The following is a 19,926-nucleotide window of genomic DNA, read 5'->3' on the forward strand; positions in this document are numbered from 1 at the left end:
ATGTACGGACCTCGCTATCGCTCGGTCCGTACTATCAAGACCTCGGTCTGATATTTTTCTAGTACGGACCCAAATTCGGTTAATAAGTGGTATATATGATTATATTTTTCGGAGTTCTTTTAAATAATGACAAGTTAATTTTTATTGCCAATATCTTTTAAAAGGCCGTAAAACATGGGTCTATTGTTCCATAAAAAGCCAAGAAAATTTTGACACTACATAATTATATAAAACTATATAACATGTATTATTTAACATACCTATAGTACGCGCGTGCCGATCGATTGCTCGAGAGGAATGTTTCTTTGACTATATAGAATTAAAAACGCGAAAAATTTCCTGCATCGCAGTTTTAAATTTAAAAACTTAAAAAATAGTGCTTGTTTATACATTAGAACTCAAGGAACCTCTGAAAAGACTCCCTCGAACTAGACTCACCATCGCGCATTCACGAAGCACAAAATGTAATGCATCGTTCATGTATGTAAATAATGTTATGATAATTCATAAATAAACCAAAATTTGGGAGTTTGTAAGAACTCGAAAACGTGAAAAACATGCAATCGTAAAGGTGACTCGGCAAGCTTCAAACGCGCTACCGGCACTACGAGACAACATGCTTCCCGGCAAAGCGGACTAACTGCAGGGTGAAGTCGCTTCATGTAATTGGACCCTAAAAGTGCTCAGTTGAAAGCTGAAAAGCTGATAAGATTGAACATGGGTCAACCTAAGTCCCATTTTAATCTCATTGCTAATAAATCAATGAAAAAACGATGATGGAAACAGGATTGATCTTTAACACGTTAACGATTATTTTACCATTTTTGCATGAGGCACTTTTGTGGCATGTGACTACTAAAGCTACTACTCTCTCAGACAGCGTGATCAAAGCAGCGATCCGGCATAGTTGTATTTTGACAATTTGTTTAACTATAATATATCATCAGGATAGGAGATGTGTAAGCCGAGCCCAGAGTCATCAGGCACCCAACCGATTGGGCAATAACTGGCTCAAAATGTTTAAAATTAATTTGAATTGGTTTGCTGTATGCTCTTCATGCTGTGGGGAGGTTAGGGGAGCACAAGCCATTGAAAACAGTGCTATATAGAACTTATAAACAAAAAAATCGTGTATTTGGTGACAGCGTTAACCACGCGAGGCTTGTTGTTCAACTCCTCAACCCCAGCATCGTAATTTACCAAGTGTATGATAACCATACTCATCAGCCAAGCTACCTTTATTCAAACCAGTATCACCAAATCTTAGTTCAGCAACAGGCAGCGTGTTCTTGTCTGTCAGGTATCCACTGTCTTCACGCAATACTTGATCATTTTCGTCACAATTACATTTGCGTCCACCTGCACAGCTGTTGTTCACTGCACAGGCACACTGTTCACTGTCGACTGCCGCTCCACCCCAGTAATTCATCTTTGAACCTTGACGTGATACCCACCAACTATTTCTATCACGAGCATATACGAATGGGCTGTCCAGACACTCATATTTTATAAACTGCTCACAATTCTTAGACTGGTTGATAATAGCAACGATCTGCTCCATGGAAATTTCATATTTAATTGTTTTCCTATAAGAGCCTGGATCTTCATATCCGTCCACAAATGTTCTTGATTGACTGTCATGTCCAATCTCTGTCACACCAGAGTCATTCTTTGAAGTCATGTTACAAAATACTTGAACCGAGGATTCGAGTCCTTCAGGCTTTATAGAGTATATCCCACTTTCAGCTGAAGTATTTTTTCTGCGTATAATCGTACAAGATTTCTCCATCATCATTGGGTGTGATGTGCTAAGATGACCTGAAAAAAGGTCTTTGTTACTGCCACACACATTTTGTATTTAAAGCAAGGAGACTATGGAGGAGAACTATAACATCTTTTGTTATAGTATATATAGCTATTTCAATGAAGATGGTTTTCCACAAGCGCGAAGCGAGATTTTACTTTTGTTTCAGAGCTCTCAACTGCAACCATCTGGAAAAAATTGCTCAAATACAAAAGAATAAAGTCGCTATATATAGTGCGGAAAATATCGCCCGTGGAAAACCGGGTTTAGTCATGCACCGACATGTGCGAGGATTAAACTCCGCCCAGAGATTTAAAATTACATCCGGGTTGCTCAATTTAAAGTGGGCAAAATCCTATGTCATTTTGTCACCTTTCTGTAAAAGCTTTCTTTGACGATATGTACCAAAAAATGTTTAAAAACAAGAGTTATGTCTAATGATTTCGATAGAACAAATGTCCTTAATAGCTTTTAGAGACGATCGACTGCAAATAAATATCCCACAAATAACACTTAGCGATTAGTTTTCATGAATTTTTAGTGTTTTGATGGTTTGAAGCCTGGAATTTAAACATTTACTAAAGCTATACTTAAGAGTCAACTGTCTTCTCGATGGAGGGAAAAACGGGTTGTGTTTACTCCACTTTAGTTAATATTTTTACCGAATGATAGAAATATTAGCCACCAACTTATTTGAGTCATTTCATAATATAAGTTTAGGACTGGCTTGCTCCGAAAATTGTTTGCTTCGTGTGAAATGAAATATTACCGGAAACCTAAAGTTCTTTTACAGAATGATTGAAAACCTGCCGTTATTTGGAGTTCTGGTTGAACTATTTGTGTTTTTTGTTGTCCCAATAATGCGAACGTCATATACAGGGTGAGTAAAAAAACACTGGGCGAAAAGCTGCGTATTCCCAAGTATTCCACTCTCTATACGGGTCGGAATAAAATACATATTCCAATACCGTATAGCGAGTCAGAATACGGTAAGAATATCCATAATATTCCGTAGTATTACCAACTACTATACGGTTTGGAATACTGATGAAATTCTGTGGTATTCGTTAAACGGAATACGTCTAGAATACAACGGCTTAATAATCCAGAGCCGGTTGTTCCAAATGCACTTAGATTAAACGGCTAATAATTTGGCGATGCCGCGATGGGTATTTACACGGTTGTTCCAAGGTGTGTAAATAAATTTGGGGGATGAGCCATTTTCGTGTGCAGTCTGTTCGCAGGTTAATTGTTCAACGTATTAGGCTTTAGTATATAGCTAAATCGAAGCGAAGACTATTTTTTTGCAGCTACTTTTTACTGCTGTAAACAATACCCCAAGGTAAACTGAAGGTATTTAGAAAAAACTGGCTTGAAAGCAGCAGTTCTGAACTGATTTGTTTTCTGGGCAAATTAGAGGCATGCAACTAAAATAAAACAGATCACATTTTTGGATAAAATAATGGCAATGTGCTAAAGCACATGCCGATTTAATTAAGTCAAAAGTAACAAATTATAGTTAATTGTTACAACGTTCGTATTTTAATACAGCACAGAAAAGATGGGGTGATAAAAACGCCCACACCAGCATAACTACATAGAAATTATCGTAGCACACCACCTATAGAAAGAGAGGGAGGGTGTGGGGAAAACTTTCGAATTGCTTCGACGGCAGCCAGATATAAATGACCTGGAACTCTTCGGAACGTTTCAGTTTATATAGGTACGCTGACCTTGCACTTGAAACATGCTCAACGCACGTGAGGGGAATATTACTTAACTGTAGCAATGAATCGCCAACGAAGTGCGAATCGCCTTGAAGTTTTTAATCCTGCTAGGAATAAATCAGGAGAGCACGTTCTCCAAATCGTAACAAAATTTCCCTGTACTTAAATCTTGATAAGCAAGTTGCTCTAGAAGTGGGCTACTATTAAGCAAGTTGCTCTATAAGTGGGCTACGTTAGCTTCGAATAACTAATCACAATGCACGGAAGCAATAAATTAATTATTCGCTTCAGCAAATCTCTCTCTCTTTCTATATATATATATATATATATATATATATATATATATATATATATATATATATATATATATATATATATATATTTTAGTATGCAATTGTAGACCTAAATAATAAACATTTAGAAGCATTTATAAAATTTTTCGTGCGTGTGCCTACGAAAAACGCGTGACTGGAAAGCAACTTTATGCATGTGGACTCCTCAGCGGGAAATAGGGCTGGCTCTGGTCAATTTCACTTACAAGTTTAATGCTCTTTGAATGATGACAAACAAAGCGACATCAAGGCATCTTTGATAAAAAAATTCCTTTTTGCTAGGAGTTATTTAATATATGTATATCATAATTTACCTGAATTCGTGTACACGTGTGTATAGAGGACCAGAATAATTAAACAATAACCTGTTTTAGGCTGACTTATTTACTATAAGTTGCATGGTGATAGCCCGAATTTCCGCATCCGGTAGATTAGATGTTCATAATTATTTATTTAATATAGTGCTACAATTGTGACCTATTTAGCGGACAGTGGGGCATATACAATCTACAAAAAATTACCTACTTAACTTAAGCTTTTCCAATGAATTCTCAATCTCATGCATATTTGGCCTATTTAGTTCTGAAATGTTCTTACACGAGTGATAAAGTGAAGATAGTTCCCTATTTTCGAGACTGTGGCTGACGACTTTCATTAAATATCCAAATGAATAAACATCAGTGCGTACTGTTTGTTTCCCTCCACCTGATTTAAGTTCTGGTGCCAAGTATGGGTACTTCCTCTCATACTTTTCTCGCTCCTTCTCGCCAAATTCTGGGTAGCTCTTGCCATTGTTAGCTGCAGTTGCTTTGCCAAAGTCAATGAGAACTGCAGTAAAGCATTTGCCGTGCTTCTCTATGACCACGTTATTCGTCTTAATATCGTTGTGAATTATATTCTTCTCGTGAATATAACAAATGGCCATAGAGAGGTCGTGCAATATGGCCAACCAGTGTGGACGAAGGTCGGAACTTACAATGTTTTCAGACAAGGCAGTGCACATTGTAGTAGATAGTAAGGCGTCTTCAGTTTCGACACTGTGGTAGGTTGTAATGATGAGAAAAGGACTTTTCTGGAAACAGACGCCGAGAAGCAAAGGGAGATTAGGATGACGTAGGCTATGTAGTATCTCAGCTTCTCTGGTGATTTTCTCGTTTAAACTTTCGCTCTTTATTTCTTTGACTGCCACTTTGAGAGATCCATACTTTGCCAAAAAACAGTTTCCAAATGTTCCTTCCCCGACTTTTCCATCTACATGTAGATGCTTTCTGTCAAGTTCTATTAATTTTGGTTGGCATTTCGTCTTAGTTTCCTCTTGGCTTTTTTTCCATCGGTAGTGGAAGTACACTGCATGCTTGTGCAGACGACTGTTTTCCTCTTCTAGCTTTTTAATGTTTTCTAAATGTGTAGGATTTTCACCGCTTGTATGCCTAACCTCGTTCGCTAAACCAGTGCCAATGGTATCATTCGAAATGTTGTTTGTTTGTTTGCTTCCTTCATCCTTCGCCAATTTACGCAATTTTCTTTTTATTTCTCGTCTACGACGAGTATTTTCCCTCCTATTGCCGAGAGAGCGCTTATGATGAGCATTATTTGATTTGTTTTTCCTTTCCATTGGATAAATGTCACAGCCTGCATGAACGATTAAGTTCTATCTTCACAACCATGCATATCACAATTTAATTGCATGCATATGGCACAATTATCACAATATAATTGCAAAATCATGGCCAATTTCCGCTTAGGTGTAAAGTTTGGCTAATTGGATTCAGTCCTTTCAATTTTAGGGCCTGTTTATATGGAACGTGTAATCCCGACTAGGCGAAACAAACACACTCTGTTTATACACTATACCCGATTTGCATGGCCATGACATCAAATTAGCCATGTGAAGTCATGTAAAACTCTCCTTAAACCTTTTTTGCGTTTACCTTTGGTTGATATAAACATATAACATGCACCTCATACACGTCATAAATTTTGACAGATAAAGATGCAACAGAGTGTTGATACATCAAAACACCATGTTTATAGCCTTTGATTATGTACAAATCTTGTACAAATTGATTTATAATTCATACTTACGCCTGTTGGCGCTTTACCAAAGGCGGGCACATTTTATCTAAAGGACCGTTTACACTACACGCAATTTATTGACACGGCACGGCTAAAACGGCCCAATTTTATTGTTGTTCAGACTACCAAAACAAAGACCGGGCATATAAATATAAATAAATTAAGAGTAGTGTAAACTTGGGCTTAGGTCGTGTATAATTTGTTCCAAACATTCATACAGATATCATGCGTCAACAAGAATTTTATTGGCAGAATACTGGTTTTTTGTCAGCATACATATAATGGATAATTTCATGCATAAATTATACTCTATAGTAGCTACAATCATAAAATATCATCCAGTTTGGTGTCATTTAAGCCCGATTCACACTACACTCAATTTATTGGCACGGCAGGACTAAAATGGGTATCCGTGTCGAATTAATATTATTAGTGTCCAGACTACCAAAACAAAGGCCGGACACTAATAAAATGGGTACCCATTTTAAATCGTCGTGTAAACAGAGCTTTAAAACAAGAAATGTTTTTATTCCTGCAATATGCAGATTCGTGTACATTTTGCTTGAATACTATTTTCATGGAACATTTCATCTTTCATGTGTACAAATGAAAACAGACATAGCAGTATGAAAGCGATAAAAAATTCGCATCAAATAACAAAATAAACCGAAAAATATATATCTACGTTTCGATTTAAGTCGACCCTTTTAGATCAAAACATCCTAGAGTTTTTTTTTGTCTATATTAAGCAGTTGTTTCACTACATTTGATGTTAATTGTTTTCAAGGTGTTATTGAAAAATTATTATAATCACCGATAATCAGGTTTGCGAGTTCTTTAATACAATGTTTCCACCAAGCAATGCCGGGTAATGCTATTTTTTGCCACTATTCTAGTATTATTATTCTATGAGTTCTGTTCCTTACTATTCTGCAGCCCACTTCTGTTGTAAAGGATTAACAATTAAAACATTCTCGAGTTGGTTTCCGAGGAGTGGAACTTTACCTTGAACAGGACAGAATCTTCCAAAAATTCGTCCAACAGGTAAAAATGATGCTGGACCCGAATCTTCAAACATATCTCTACACCATACTTCCAATGGCGACTTGAAATAGTTTTTTTTTTCGTGGTCCTTAAACCATGAAACACATGCCAGAAGATACGTTTCTTGTTTTTTCTCACCATTGGCGCGATTAAATTCAAGAGTGTGCTTTAGGAAGAACCTTACTATAGCTGGCCGGAAATGTGGGTCACTACAAAGAGCTATATTGTTATCATGAAACCAAGACGCCGTGACGTGGTTAGCTCTTGGTGATTTACAGCATGATGAGTCGTAAATTTCACCATATATTTTCATTCTTTCCACTTGCAGATAACTGGAAGACACATAAATCTCGTCAGTTTCTTCGTTTACGGGTAAAATAGACTTGTACATATTCTTTAGGTCCTCGCAATCCTCTTCGTCTAAGACTTTGGTTTTAAATGGCGGAATAGGTTCCTGAGTTGCGTTATCTTCTTCCCACGAGACGTCGCGTGGATGAACCTGGCTTATGTGGCATCTCGTTTGGAAACCTGCGCTAAAAACCTGTTTTAATGTCCCTGAAAGCTTTTCATTTTCACTGCTAACCAAGTTTGCAAAGTGCTTCAAGAACATCGGATATTCTTGGGTGGTTGATGCTGACGAAAGATAGTCTTCTTCTAAAAACTTTTTCATCATTTGGACTGGAACCGCCTTGTTGTTATGCTGGTATCCACCAAGAATTCCGTTATACCTTTCGAAAGAAAAGCACCAAAAAGCATAAACTGGACCGTAATCCTCAATACATTGCGCGAGGTGTCCATGTAGATGCATGTTTGGGGTCACAAACTCCTCGGAATAGAGGCTTTCGGCCTTGTTACAAAATGCAAGTAAATTCTGATCCGCTTGTTTTAATTCACTTCGATTTATCGTTCTTGCGCACATCAGCCGACAAGCAGAAACAAAAAGCATCCAACACTCATAATGGGCTTTAGGCAGAAAAGTGGACAAGATGTAAGGTGAATACACCAATGTCCAATTCTTCCACTGGTCAGCAGTCATCCCAGAGGAACCAGATTCTATTTTGTTTGGAATTCGTCCTAAATCTGGAGGGACAACGATTTCATCAATGTGGACTTGGATCTTTTTCAGATCATCCTGCTTTAACAGTCCTAAATCTACCCATTTATGGAATAGACATTTTGCTGTGCCTAATAGCAAGTTATGCATAGGATCTATCACGACAAATCGTACACCATCATAGTACGGTAGTCTTAATAGTTCAGTGTATCGACTACCAAGAGAGCTTTCAAGTTTCTTTCGTTGACTGGATGACGTACATTTCAAAGTTTTTTTCGCATTTTTGCGATGAGATCTTGAGTCCCGTTTTGGCCAGGAATTTCTTTCAAAGCCCGAATAATTTGGTTTTGCACCGAAGTGTTTTACAGGGAACTCTTTTAGGCACCTCGAGCAACCACGGGTAGCGTTATGTGCCATAAACCCCGCAACTTTTCTTGCTGCCGGAACATCGCAGGCAATACATAGAAGGGCGACACGTACAAAAAAGCATCTCCAGCCTTGGTGAAACATATGTCCTTTCCAAAGCGTCAAAAGTTCGTCAACGGCTGGCTTGAGAATGGAATTTAAATCGTGTTTGGGTTCACCTTCAATGAGACCGAGTAACACTACATTTTCTCTCTTGTATCTTTCTTGTCGCGGCAAATTTGCGAAAACACAGTAAATAGCTCCTACAGATCCTGGTGCATGCTTGAATGGGTTAAACCAGTCAACATTCATGATTAATGCGAGGTTGTTCCGATCTTTTAGAAAAGGTTGTTCTTCAAAGGTCTGAAAGTCCTTCCAAACTTTGCCGTCATGAATGTCACACATTTCTTCTAATTCAACATCATTTTCAGTCTGCCTCCATTGATTACATATTTCGAAAAAGTTCTTTCGAAATATAAACTTTTTTAGCGAGCTGAACAGGCTTCGGTACACGTAGACTTTTCGAGGATACCAAAAAACATTTCCAGTCTTTCCTCTCACTTTCTTCATTAATTTTTCTCCGCATGCATCACGTTTCCGTATCTGTGGGTGATTTGGCCACTGTACATGCGCACAGGAGTTGCTAACTACACGACCATCGGGCAACGTTTTTGTACAATGTTCTTTGGAGTACAATGTGTAACATTTTGGACAGGCAGTGTAGACAGTGAAGTCATCAGTGCTAGCCCCAACTAAAGCGCGAACAGTTGCCAAACTTACTGGAAATGATTCCGCAATATTCTTTATAATTTCTGAACCACTTACATCAGCGAGAATACCAATCAGGCTTTTTAAGAATTTCAGAAGCACAACGATTGCTGACCCAGAAATGCCAAACGAAGCTTGCCATAACAATAGAAAAAGGGACATGGCCCCAATTATTGACGTTGTAGGCAGGGCACATGATTTTTCTTCGGGCGCGTTGTCTTCCCTGTTTTCAGTTGTATCTGGTACATCTTCAGCCTCCCAGATCTCTTCATCCGTGCTGCTACTCTCAGATTTGCTATCATCATTGCTGCTAGTGTCGTCTGCTATGTCATTTTGTTGTGTCCCTGCTAAATTCTCTTGGAATTGGAATTCCACTTCATTCTCAATATCTTGCAGGGCATTATCTTCACATAATGTTGAAGATTCCCCTTCTCCAAAAAGTACTTGAAATTTCGAACTTACTGGAAAATTTACGGAACCTTCGCCTATAAAATAGAGGAAGGAAATTTAGGGGTGATTTCACTGATGACATGAAACTTTCCAAACAAACATGCATTATTTCATAATTTTCATTTTACTCCCACTTTATCAAGAGTGCATATCATTGTTCACAACTGACTTCAGAGTAAAACAAACAACCTATGTATAGGTTTAAGGTTTCTAAAACTGATTTTACTGATAGCGCTAAGGTTTGTCAATGCGAATGTTTATGCAATATGCAAGTTGAACATCATAAATTATTATAAAGGTATTATACTGGGTTAATTGTGTATGCTAACTGGCAAGTGGTTTTCTTCAATCCATCATAAAAAAACAATGCTGAATTATATACTACATATATACGTACCTTCATATACGTCATTGATGTTAGAACTATCCACTCTCCACTTCCCTCTTTGATTATCAAAAAAGCGCATTCGGTGTTGTCGATATGTAGAGTAGCTAACATTTTGATTACAATGTGGACAATGCTGCCTTGCACGTACCTTTCCCATGAAGTGTTTATTACTAACAGTATATTATGACTATTATCGCAATAACTCGTTTTTACACACGCTTTATCGGTAATGCAGTAATTCTATCGCTTTTTTGCATCCGAAGCTTTGTCAAGTTTGGCTTAAAAGACTTGCGTGATATGTGAAATCTATAATCCGATTTGTTCATTGCGCGCTGAAAGCGCTCTAATTATTGATGAATTTCAGTGAGTTTCGTAATTTGATAAACTAGGTGTACAATTGATAAAAACAAACCGTACATTTCATTTTTTGGTCGAACACGCGGGCTTGGAGGATGTTATAAGGCTTTATTGGGTTTTGACTAGGGCCAAATGTATAAAAAGTCCATTTTTGTATAGGTATAAATAGGGTTAGGGTTGTTGTGATATTGGTATGTTTTGAATGATATGTAAGTTTATGGACACGGCAGCAAAGTTCGGTTTTATGCAAAGTTCGGTTAGGTGATTTTGAGTATATTACACATACTTTACCCATTTCTTAACGGTGTACAATTTAGATATGAAAACATGCATATACACTTGTCACTATTATAATTATAAGAACATGCGTGCATGCATGTATAGGGAGGCAGCGATGACAAAAATATCGCCCTTGTTTTAAGTGGTATTTTTGGTCAGTCTCCAAACCTCGACATCCGACAGGTGGTTCGTTGCAACCCAGAATATCCGCATGTTTGTATATCAATTAGCATGAATGCACGGATAAAGGCATGTCGCTTTAATGAATATATATATATATATATATATATATATATATATATATATATATATATATATATATATTAAAAGGCTTAAAACATACAAACTCAGGTGCATATAACCCACCTGTGAAGGTTTTTAAAAACTGTTATGTCTATGAAATTCATATATATCTGCGACAGTTTTGTACGAGCAGATTATATGACTATATAGGACATAGCTATACTGTTGGAAGTGATAAATGATAAAAGCTGGCACACCGCCCTGCCTACGGCAAATTTATTTCGTTACACAAAGTCACAAACACATTTGAAATCGCTTCAGTTGAGTGTTGCTTACATCGCGCTAAAGGTTTGAAAAAAACTGCTCAGTGCTAAACCGGTTTGCCTTTAAAATAATGTCGGATCAGTCAAGCGAACAGTCTGATCATGATTCAATTGGCAATGAATCTATTTCAAATGAGCATACAGACGATGAATCAATAGTTCCTGATGATTCTGTTAAGGAGAGCGAAATGTCGGTCATTTTTCGAGGGATCTTGGAGCAGCAAATGGCAATGAATGAGGTATGTATAGGCTATAAGTAAAATATTGTACAATAATTATTAATATATATATATATATATATATATATATATATATATATATATATATATATATATATTATATAATATATATATATAGACTAAAACCTGGTTTTGTTAATCCACGGGTGTGTGCTTTCTTTTTTTAACAGAAGTTGGACAAACAAAAAGAGGAGAATGATCGTATGCGCGATACTTTGGGAGGCCTGTCTAAATCAGTGGTGGCTATTGAACAGCGCCTCAAACAGTTTGAGGAAAAGAACAATACAAGTGTGAAGCGGAGTCGCAAAGCTAAAGTACCTGCTGATATAAAGGTTGGGTTTTATTTTAAAAATAACTCTCTTTAAAAGGGGCTATTATCCGGCATGCAAAGTTTGCATGTCAAAAAAATTCTTGTCACATGCATGCCTCAGGTGAAATTTGAATTGAATATATCTTGAATATATCATGCATCACGTGAAATTTGAATTGAATATATCTTGAATATATCATGCATCACGTGAAATTTGAATTGAATATATCTTGAATATATCATGCATCACGTGAAATTTGAATTTGTATCGAATACGTCGTGTTTCATGATTAAAAGGGAGCATTAGCTACATATGTATAAACTGTGCTGTATCATTATACAACATACAATCATAGATTATGTAAATTTAAGAGCGGCTTGTCTGTCCGGTACCGAATGGAATGAATTTCATACCAATAATCACAAAGAAAACATGCCAAAGCTCACTAATTTTGGCTTGAAACTTGAACGAAAATAAAATGAAACATTTCGGCATTGACGAACAAGCGCATGATATCATATGGGATTAAAAAATTGCGTGACTATCATAATCCATTTTATTATTAATCGTGCAATAATCAATTTAGAGCACTGTCAGAACAATAATTAAGCAAAAAGAAGACCAAGACGGTTTGGAAACATTCGACGTGGAAGAAAGGTATTATGTGTTCACTTTCTGTAATTTTAACGCTGTGGTCACCGTATACAAGGAATAAAAAGGAAACTGTGAACCTAAACAAAAAATGGGAAAAATTGTGTTTGGTTATAGCCTCCGGCTGCATGCATGCATGGGCTAAATTTGCCAATTAAGTTATTTTTCTATGCTATGTTTAGCACGGTGATTATATATGAACTACAGGGATACAACCAAACCAAAATCTTTCATTATAGCATTGTCATAGACTAAGTCCCATTTTTCAATGCAGTTTTTTGTATTTCGTATAACAAATACCCCAAATACCGACTGTATCGAAAGCCATGCATGCATTTTAATTATCGCGCGCCTTGAGTCAGTTGAGTGGCTATATTAATTTGAAAATATGCTTTGTATGTACTTTATCATCAATACATACGTATACGTATATTACAAGGAACAAGTGTATATTATATTATAAATATAGAAAATGGTTTTAGAAAGGCAACAGGTTATGCTTGAATACAGTCAGTTGCGTATAAGTGACGCATAAAGTGATTACTAATGTTTCAAACCCTTTTCCTAATTGATGTAGATTTCCTTTCATTTTTGATTTCAGAGCAGACTCCCCAACGAATCAGATGAAGATTAAGAGTCTCGCAAGAGAGGTTTATCTCGCAGAAAAAAACTTGGGAAAAAAGACTTCTTTTGAGACGGCAAAAGGTTTGTGTATGCAGTTTTTATACCATGCATGCAATAATTGGGAACCAGGAAAGACAGCAGATTAGCTAGATATTTCATTAATACGTGTGCTTCTCCTCTACCCAGCTCTTTACAAGGTGACCATTACATGATGTATATATTAAGTATTTCAATTTGATAAGCGCGAACGTAATATCTGCACTTCTCTATAGGATAACTAAATTGTTATGGAAAATCTGGCTCGTGTCCTGATGTTTAGTGTGAATGCACAGGTTGACCATTACATGATGTATATATTAAGTATTTCAATTTGATAAGCGCGAACGTATATATCTGCACTTCTCTATAGGATAACTAAATTGTTATGGAAAATCTGGCTCGTGTCCTGATGTTTAGTGTGAATGCACACAGGTTGACCATTGCATGATGTATATATTAAATATTTTAATTTGATAAGCGCAGAAGTATATATCTGCACTTCTCTATTATAGGATAACTAAATTGTAATGTGAAAATCTGGCTCGTGTCCTGATGTTTCGTCTGAATGCACACAGATTGATCATTGCATGATGTATATATTAAATATTTTAATTTGATAAGCGCAGAAGTATATATCTGCACTTCTCTATTATAGGATAACTAAATTGTAATGTGAAAATCTGGCTCGTGTCCTGATGTTTCGTCTGAATGCACACAGATTGATCATTGCATGATGTATATATTAAATATTTTAATTTGATAAGCGCAGAAGTATATATCTGCACTTCTCTATTATAGGATAACTAAATTGTAATGTGAAAATCTGGCTCGTGTCCTGATGTTTCGTCTGAATGCACACAGATTGATCATTGCATCATGTATATATTAAATATCTTAATTTGATGAGCGCAGAAGTATACATCTGCACTTCTCTATAGGATGACTAAATTGTAATGTGAAAATCTGGCTCGTGTCCTGATGTTTCGTCTGAATGCACACAGATTGCCATTGCATGATGTATATATTAAATATTTTAATTTGATAAGCGCAGAAGTATATATCTGCACTTCTCTATAGGATAACTAAATTGTAATGTGAAAATCTGGCTCGTGTCCTGATGTTTCGTCTGAATGCACACGGATTGATCATTGCATGATGTATATATTAAATATTTTAATTTGATAAGTGCAGAAGTATATATCTGCACTTCTCTATAGGATGACTAAATTGTAATGTGAAAATCTGGCTCGTGTCCTGATGTTTCGTCTGAATGCACACAGATTGCCATTGCATGATGTATATATTAAATATTTTAATTTGATAAGCGCAGAAGTAATATCTGCACTTCTCTATTATAGGATAACTAAATTGTAATGTGAAAATCTGGCTCGTGTCCTGATGTTTCGTCTGAATGCACACGGATTGATCATTGCATGATGTATATATCAAATATTTTAATTTGATGAGCGCAGACGTATATATCTGCACTTCTCTATAGGATAACTAAATTGTAATGGAAAATCTGGCTCGTGTCCTGATGTTTCGTCTGAATGCACACAGATTGACCATTGCATGATGTATATATTAAATATTTTAATTTGATAAGCGCAGAAGTATATATCTGCACTTTTCTCTTATAGGATAACTAAATTGTAATGTGAAAATCTGGCTCGTGTCCTGATGTTTCGTCTGAATGCACACAGATTGATCATTGCATGATGTATATATTAAATATTTTAATTTAATAAGTGCAGAAGTATATATCTGCACTTCTCTATAGGATAACTAAATTGTAATGGAAAATCTGGCTCGTGTCCTGATGTTTCGTCTGAATGCACACAGATTGATCATTGCATGATGTATATATTAAATATTTTAATTTGATAAGCGCAGAAGTATATATCTGCACTTCTCTATTATAGGATAACTAAATTGTAATGTGAAAATCTGGCTCGTGTCTGATGTTTCGTCTGAATGCACACAGATTGATCATTGCATGATGTATATATCAAATATTTTAATTTGATGAGCGCAGACGTATATATCTGCACTTCTCTATAGGATAACCAAAATGTAATGTGAAAATCTGGCTCGTGTCCTGCATGATGTTTCGTCTGAATGCACACAGTTTGACCATTGCATGATGTATATATTTATAGTCTTTCACATGATCATGATCATGCCTGCAGGCTACTTGTTTTCGTGTAGAAGCGGTCAAGATCCACTTTCAATCCCGAAAGAAATTGGCGCGCAATCCCATCACGCCAAGGAAAAAGAGAAGAATGTGCATGCGAAGCAGAAGGGAAAGGGTATGTCAAAATCGTTTTCCAGAAGAAGCAACGATACGTTTAATATAATTTATTCCGTTGATAATGACTTTTTTGTTTTGTGTGACTTATTTAGTTGTTGGAAAGGCGATTAAAAGTTGTAACAGATGAAGAACAGGAAGAATTTGGCGCAATTCTGAAAGTAGGGTACATGTCAGAGGATGAAGATGACACTGATGGGGAAGGTTGGCGCCACTTGGAATTGCCTTGGAGAGCGAACAATGTGACGCAGTTCCTTAGGACTTTGGACAGTCGAATTAAGGATACGAAGAAAGAATTTATGAAAGAACGGACAAAGAGAACCAGTTCTGGGTTATCTTTTAAGAAAGCGCCTAAAGATGCTCCTACATGGGCTGTGAAGCAATCTCTGCGGACAGAATTTAATAAGTCAGCCAGTGCATCTCGTGGGGGAACTGCGTTACGGACGCGAGGAGGGAGGGGTGTAAGAACGCGCGGAGGTGTGCGACGATCTATTTCGTACTCTGCAAAAGACGTACTTAGCTCTTTTACTGATTAATCTGTATATCTGCAAATTAAATGGCAAAAAATTACTTTAGAAAATTATGTGTTTACATGCATGAATTGAGGTTGCAACAGAATAATATTTCGGGATTTTTTGTATACTATTTTTGGTTTACTAGTAAGTAATTTTTGAGTTAAGTGCATGTTCATCATTATAGCTTAAGATTTGATTTCCACTACAACTACAGTATAAGTATCAGTAATCGATTGATTTCGTGATTGCATAGTTAGTGTGATAGAACTATCGTATTTGATTGCATGGTTTCCTTTATTTTTGTGGTATGGTAGTGGATTGCAAGTCTAAACCGTGCTTTAAATGTGGTAGGTGCTGTTTACTTTAAATGTGATTGATTCATTCGTAGTCACATGACTTTCAAAAAATGCAATGTTTCCCGTCTGGGAAACAAGTGAAAAATTTTTGCGTGCATATTGTCATAGCAACGTTTTTTGAAAAGAAATTGTCGTTATGCAAAACTCACTATTTCCCTCTGGAGCATACATTAAGTGTATATTGTGTATAGGTGCTGTATATTATAAATGTGATTGGTTCATTCGCAATCACATGACTTTATATAAATGCAATGTTTCCCGTGATGCAGGGAAACAAGTGAAAAATTGATGCCCGTATATTGTCATAACAAAGTTTTGTGAAATGAATTGTCGTGTAACATGAATGTTTTTTCCTATGGCAAAACACTTAATGTACGCTACACCTCGGGAAATAGTATGAGTTTTGTTTTCCCTCGAGTCTTAATTCTTTAAACATTCAGACTCTTGGGAAAACAAAACTCACTATTCCCTCGGGAGCATACATTAAGTGTATAATATACAGAGGGTGGTAAAAAAAGAAGCCCCCAACGAAATGTAGCACACATGTATCTTTTCACCATTAATCTATAAATGAAGGTAGCAGAAATAAAAATTATGTGTTTGAGCATAATATATTTCCTCATTATTATATTTATTATATTATATCTTTCTATACTCATTATGTTTCATCTGGGTAGGGAATATCTATCAGTCTGCCAAGCATTTTTATACTGCTTGGACTTTAAATTCGTATAATCAATTTCTTTAAACTTGGTTGATTCGGAATAATTTTTCTGCCCGCCTGTGTGCATGATCATGAATCGTTTCCCACCAGCTTATATATATAGTTGATTCATAAACTGCGGATGATGGACAATACAGTAACGATCAAAATGGAGATAAAGACCTTTCAAAGTAGGATACCTATTTCACCCATTATTACCCCCTTCGGAAATTTCGTTATGAAAATTTGAATTCGCGAAGAGAAATATTACTTCCAAACATAATTTCGTAATTAGGGACAGACTTTTACTAATCAATGATATTTGAAATCGGCCGGACTCGGCGAGCTTTAATCGCTAAATTTATCTACTAGGTCTTATATGCCTCTTTGCGTAGAACGCACAATACATCGGAGGTTGCAGAAGGCTCGGCGGCAGAACTTCCATTCAACATTTACAATTCTTCATGTTATATGCTACTTTACTTACCCTTTGTAACATTTCGAGTTTGGTACTTGGTAACATTTTTTGCAAGAGCGCCTGTATCCATTTGTCAATGAAAATGCATGACAATATTTATCTGAATATCAGAGAAATCTTGTACACTTTATGCACCCAAAGATAATCTTGCTCTATACGATTATCAGGGCTATTGGTCATTTATATAATGAAATGAAAGTCTAATAAAATGAATGTACAAAAATTTTGTACTAATTCAAGTGAATCACATTGTAACTAACATGACGTGCAAGGCTGTATTTAGCAAAATATACGCATAACTCAACAACTGCTATCCCGACGATATTCTGCCACGGAATATCAGGTGTATTTTATTCCGACGTATTCTGCGCGCAATACTACCAGTATTCCGGAAATATTCCGAAGGAATACCCCAGAATATCTAGGAATATCAATAATATTCCCGATCATATTGCGTGGTATAGAGGGCGGAATATGCGGCTTTTCGCCCAGTGAAAACTGACACCTTTGAAATTCAAATTAGCTGGGAACTTATGGCAGGAGTATGACAATTCCCATGTACACTCAACAAAAACGATTTGATAAACTGTTCTTTTGTATTTACAGAGCTTAGAATGCATTTTAACTCCCATTGAGAACAAACTTAATGCTTTAGGTTAAGTAATATGATATGCTTCGTATACGTATGAAATATTTTAAGCAACTTCTGCCACATTACAGCCGCTATGCGACTAATTTGAATTTCAAAGGTGTCAGTTTTTTTTTACTCACCCTGTATAATTACCTCGAACGTCATATATAATTACCTGTGGGAATACTTTGCGATGATACATGTAGGTTGCTGCTTGTGAGTAGTGTTGTGGGATCTAGTTTCGGAAGCACCTACAATGAAGAAAAAGTTCAGAGATTTGATTTATAACAAAGATTTCGGTTAGTGCTTTTTGGTTCGACAACAATTATGCCCAGAAACTCGGCATTATATTTCTCTCGCTTTCTCGCGCCATCCAAGCGGCCAGTGTCAAGCGAAATTTATGACTTACTGCTTCAAGGTAACAATGATTATATTTAGGTATATGTAAACAGTTACACAACAGTTCTCTGCGTTGTATTTATTTGGTTAATGTTTTAAGGAAACATGGTAATCATTATACAAGTAAAAATATTTTTCATTGCTTGACTATTTTTCATGTCAGTGATGTTCAAATAATTGCTTCAGGCCAAAATTTTTTTAGTATAATTAAAAAAGGTGATTATTGAAAATTCTGGTCTCGGATTGGTCGATCGACCTTGGATTATTACGCGATACTCAGTACTGAATCACCTTATTTTGACGAGAATATCGTACCTGAAAGAGCAAAAGGAGTGAAAAAATTAGGCATAAAATTATTTTCAAGGTAACAACTACTTTGTAGAACGCCTTTCAGCTTTATTTCGAAAACATTTTAGTTTTATTTAAATTGCCGCAATACCGTCGAGATATTTGTTTACTTTTGTAAAACATGTGTATTTTCTACAACAGATTCATTTTTTCAAAAATTTACCTTTGTAACTATACTAAAACAATCATTCACCTCAGGCTCCTGAATATCGGCGAATAAAAAAACCTCGACTTCGTCTCGGTTTTCATTTAACGATATTCGTTATTATTATTTTTATTATTTTATTTCGCCCAAGAGAAAAGAGAATAAAATTTGCATTTTTAATAAATAAAAGGATAAAGGCCCTGGGTTTATTATTTTAGCTATATAAAAACACGTTACAGTTCGAGTGTTTGTAAAAGTCTTTGTAAATTATGTTATGACAATTTATTACTTTTTTCCCTATATGTTTCTATGCACTTAAAGAAATACTTGCAACTAACGTGATTATTTCGAGTTCCCTGATTACTTACCATGTATATGGAAAATGTTTTCTGTTTCTTATTTATCGATTAGTCTGCTATATGATATAATGCAGCAACATTCCCAGAGGTAATAAATTAAATAGTTGAAAGTGGACTTTCCTAGGCCTCAGTTTTTCTTCAAAAATTTAAACTACTACCATACCTTTTCAATAACACGAAGGTGTTTGAACTCGGGGTCATTTGTACTTTCATCATCGCCAGCTAAACCTTGAAGGGTCTTGCTGTTGAGCTCACATCGACCTTTGCCAATTCCTGAAATTTTGTAATTCGCTGACATACAAGATCCATGTTTAGTGCAATACATACTGCATTCCAACTCAGTTTCAGCATGTTTTGTTTCGATGACATGATTCGCTAAGTATTTGCCATAATTTTTACCGAAGACAGCTTGGACGGTAGAACAATCGCCGGGCTGTAGTATTCTTGAAGTGCAAATTAACACAGCACAAATACCTGCTAAGACAGCCATTCTTATAATGAATTGAAACGTCTTTGAGGCTTCTATTAATATGGTAGAGTTTATATTTGCTTGACACGCATATTAATGAA

The 19,926-nt window shown here is 36.1% G+C and overlaps 2 protein-coding genes across 2 annotated transcripts; one reads left to right on the forward strand and one right to left on the reverse strand.

Annotated features, from left to right (window-relative positions):
* Positions 1 to 4,380: 4,380 nt before the first annotated feature.
* On the reverse strand, positions 4,381 to 5,478 carry LOC114517610 (probable CTD kinase subunit alpha homolog). Its single transcript, XM_028537397.1, has one exon. It carries the CDS (start codon positions 5,476 to 5,478, stop codon positions 4,381 to 4,383), a length of 1,098 nt encoding a protein of 365 aa, XP_028393198.1.
* A 5,843-nt stretch (positions 5,479 to 11,321) lies between these two features.
* On the forward strand, positions 11,322 to 15,974 carry LOC114517611. The gene is made up of 6 exons (XM_028537398.1): positions 11,322 to 11,489; positions 11,660 to 11,821; positions 12,387 to 12,457; positions 13,053 to 13,156; positions 15,323 to 15,423; positions 15,518 to 15,974. Exons 1-6 carry the CDS (start codon positions 11,322 to 11,324, stop codon positions 15,956 to 15,958), a joined length of 1,047 nt encoding a protein of 348 aa, XP_028393199.1. The 3' UTR covers positions 15,959 to 15,974.
* Positions 15,975 to 19,926: the final 3,952 nt, after the last annotated feature.

This window comes from Dendronephthya gigantea, unplaced genomic scaffold (genome assembly GCF_004324835.1).
Source record: "Dendronephthya gigantea isolate DGI-Jeju-01 unplaced genomic scaffold, DenGig_1.0 000009F, whole genome shotgun sequence".
Taxonomy (NCBI): Eukaryota; Metazoa; Cnidaria; class Anthozoa; order Malacalcyonacea; family Nephtheidae; genus Dendronephthya; species Dendronephthya gigantea.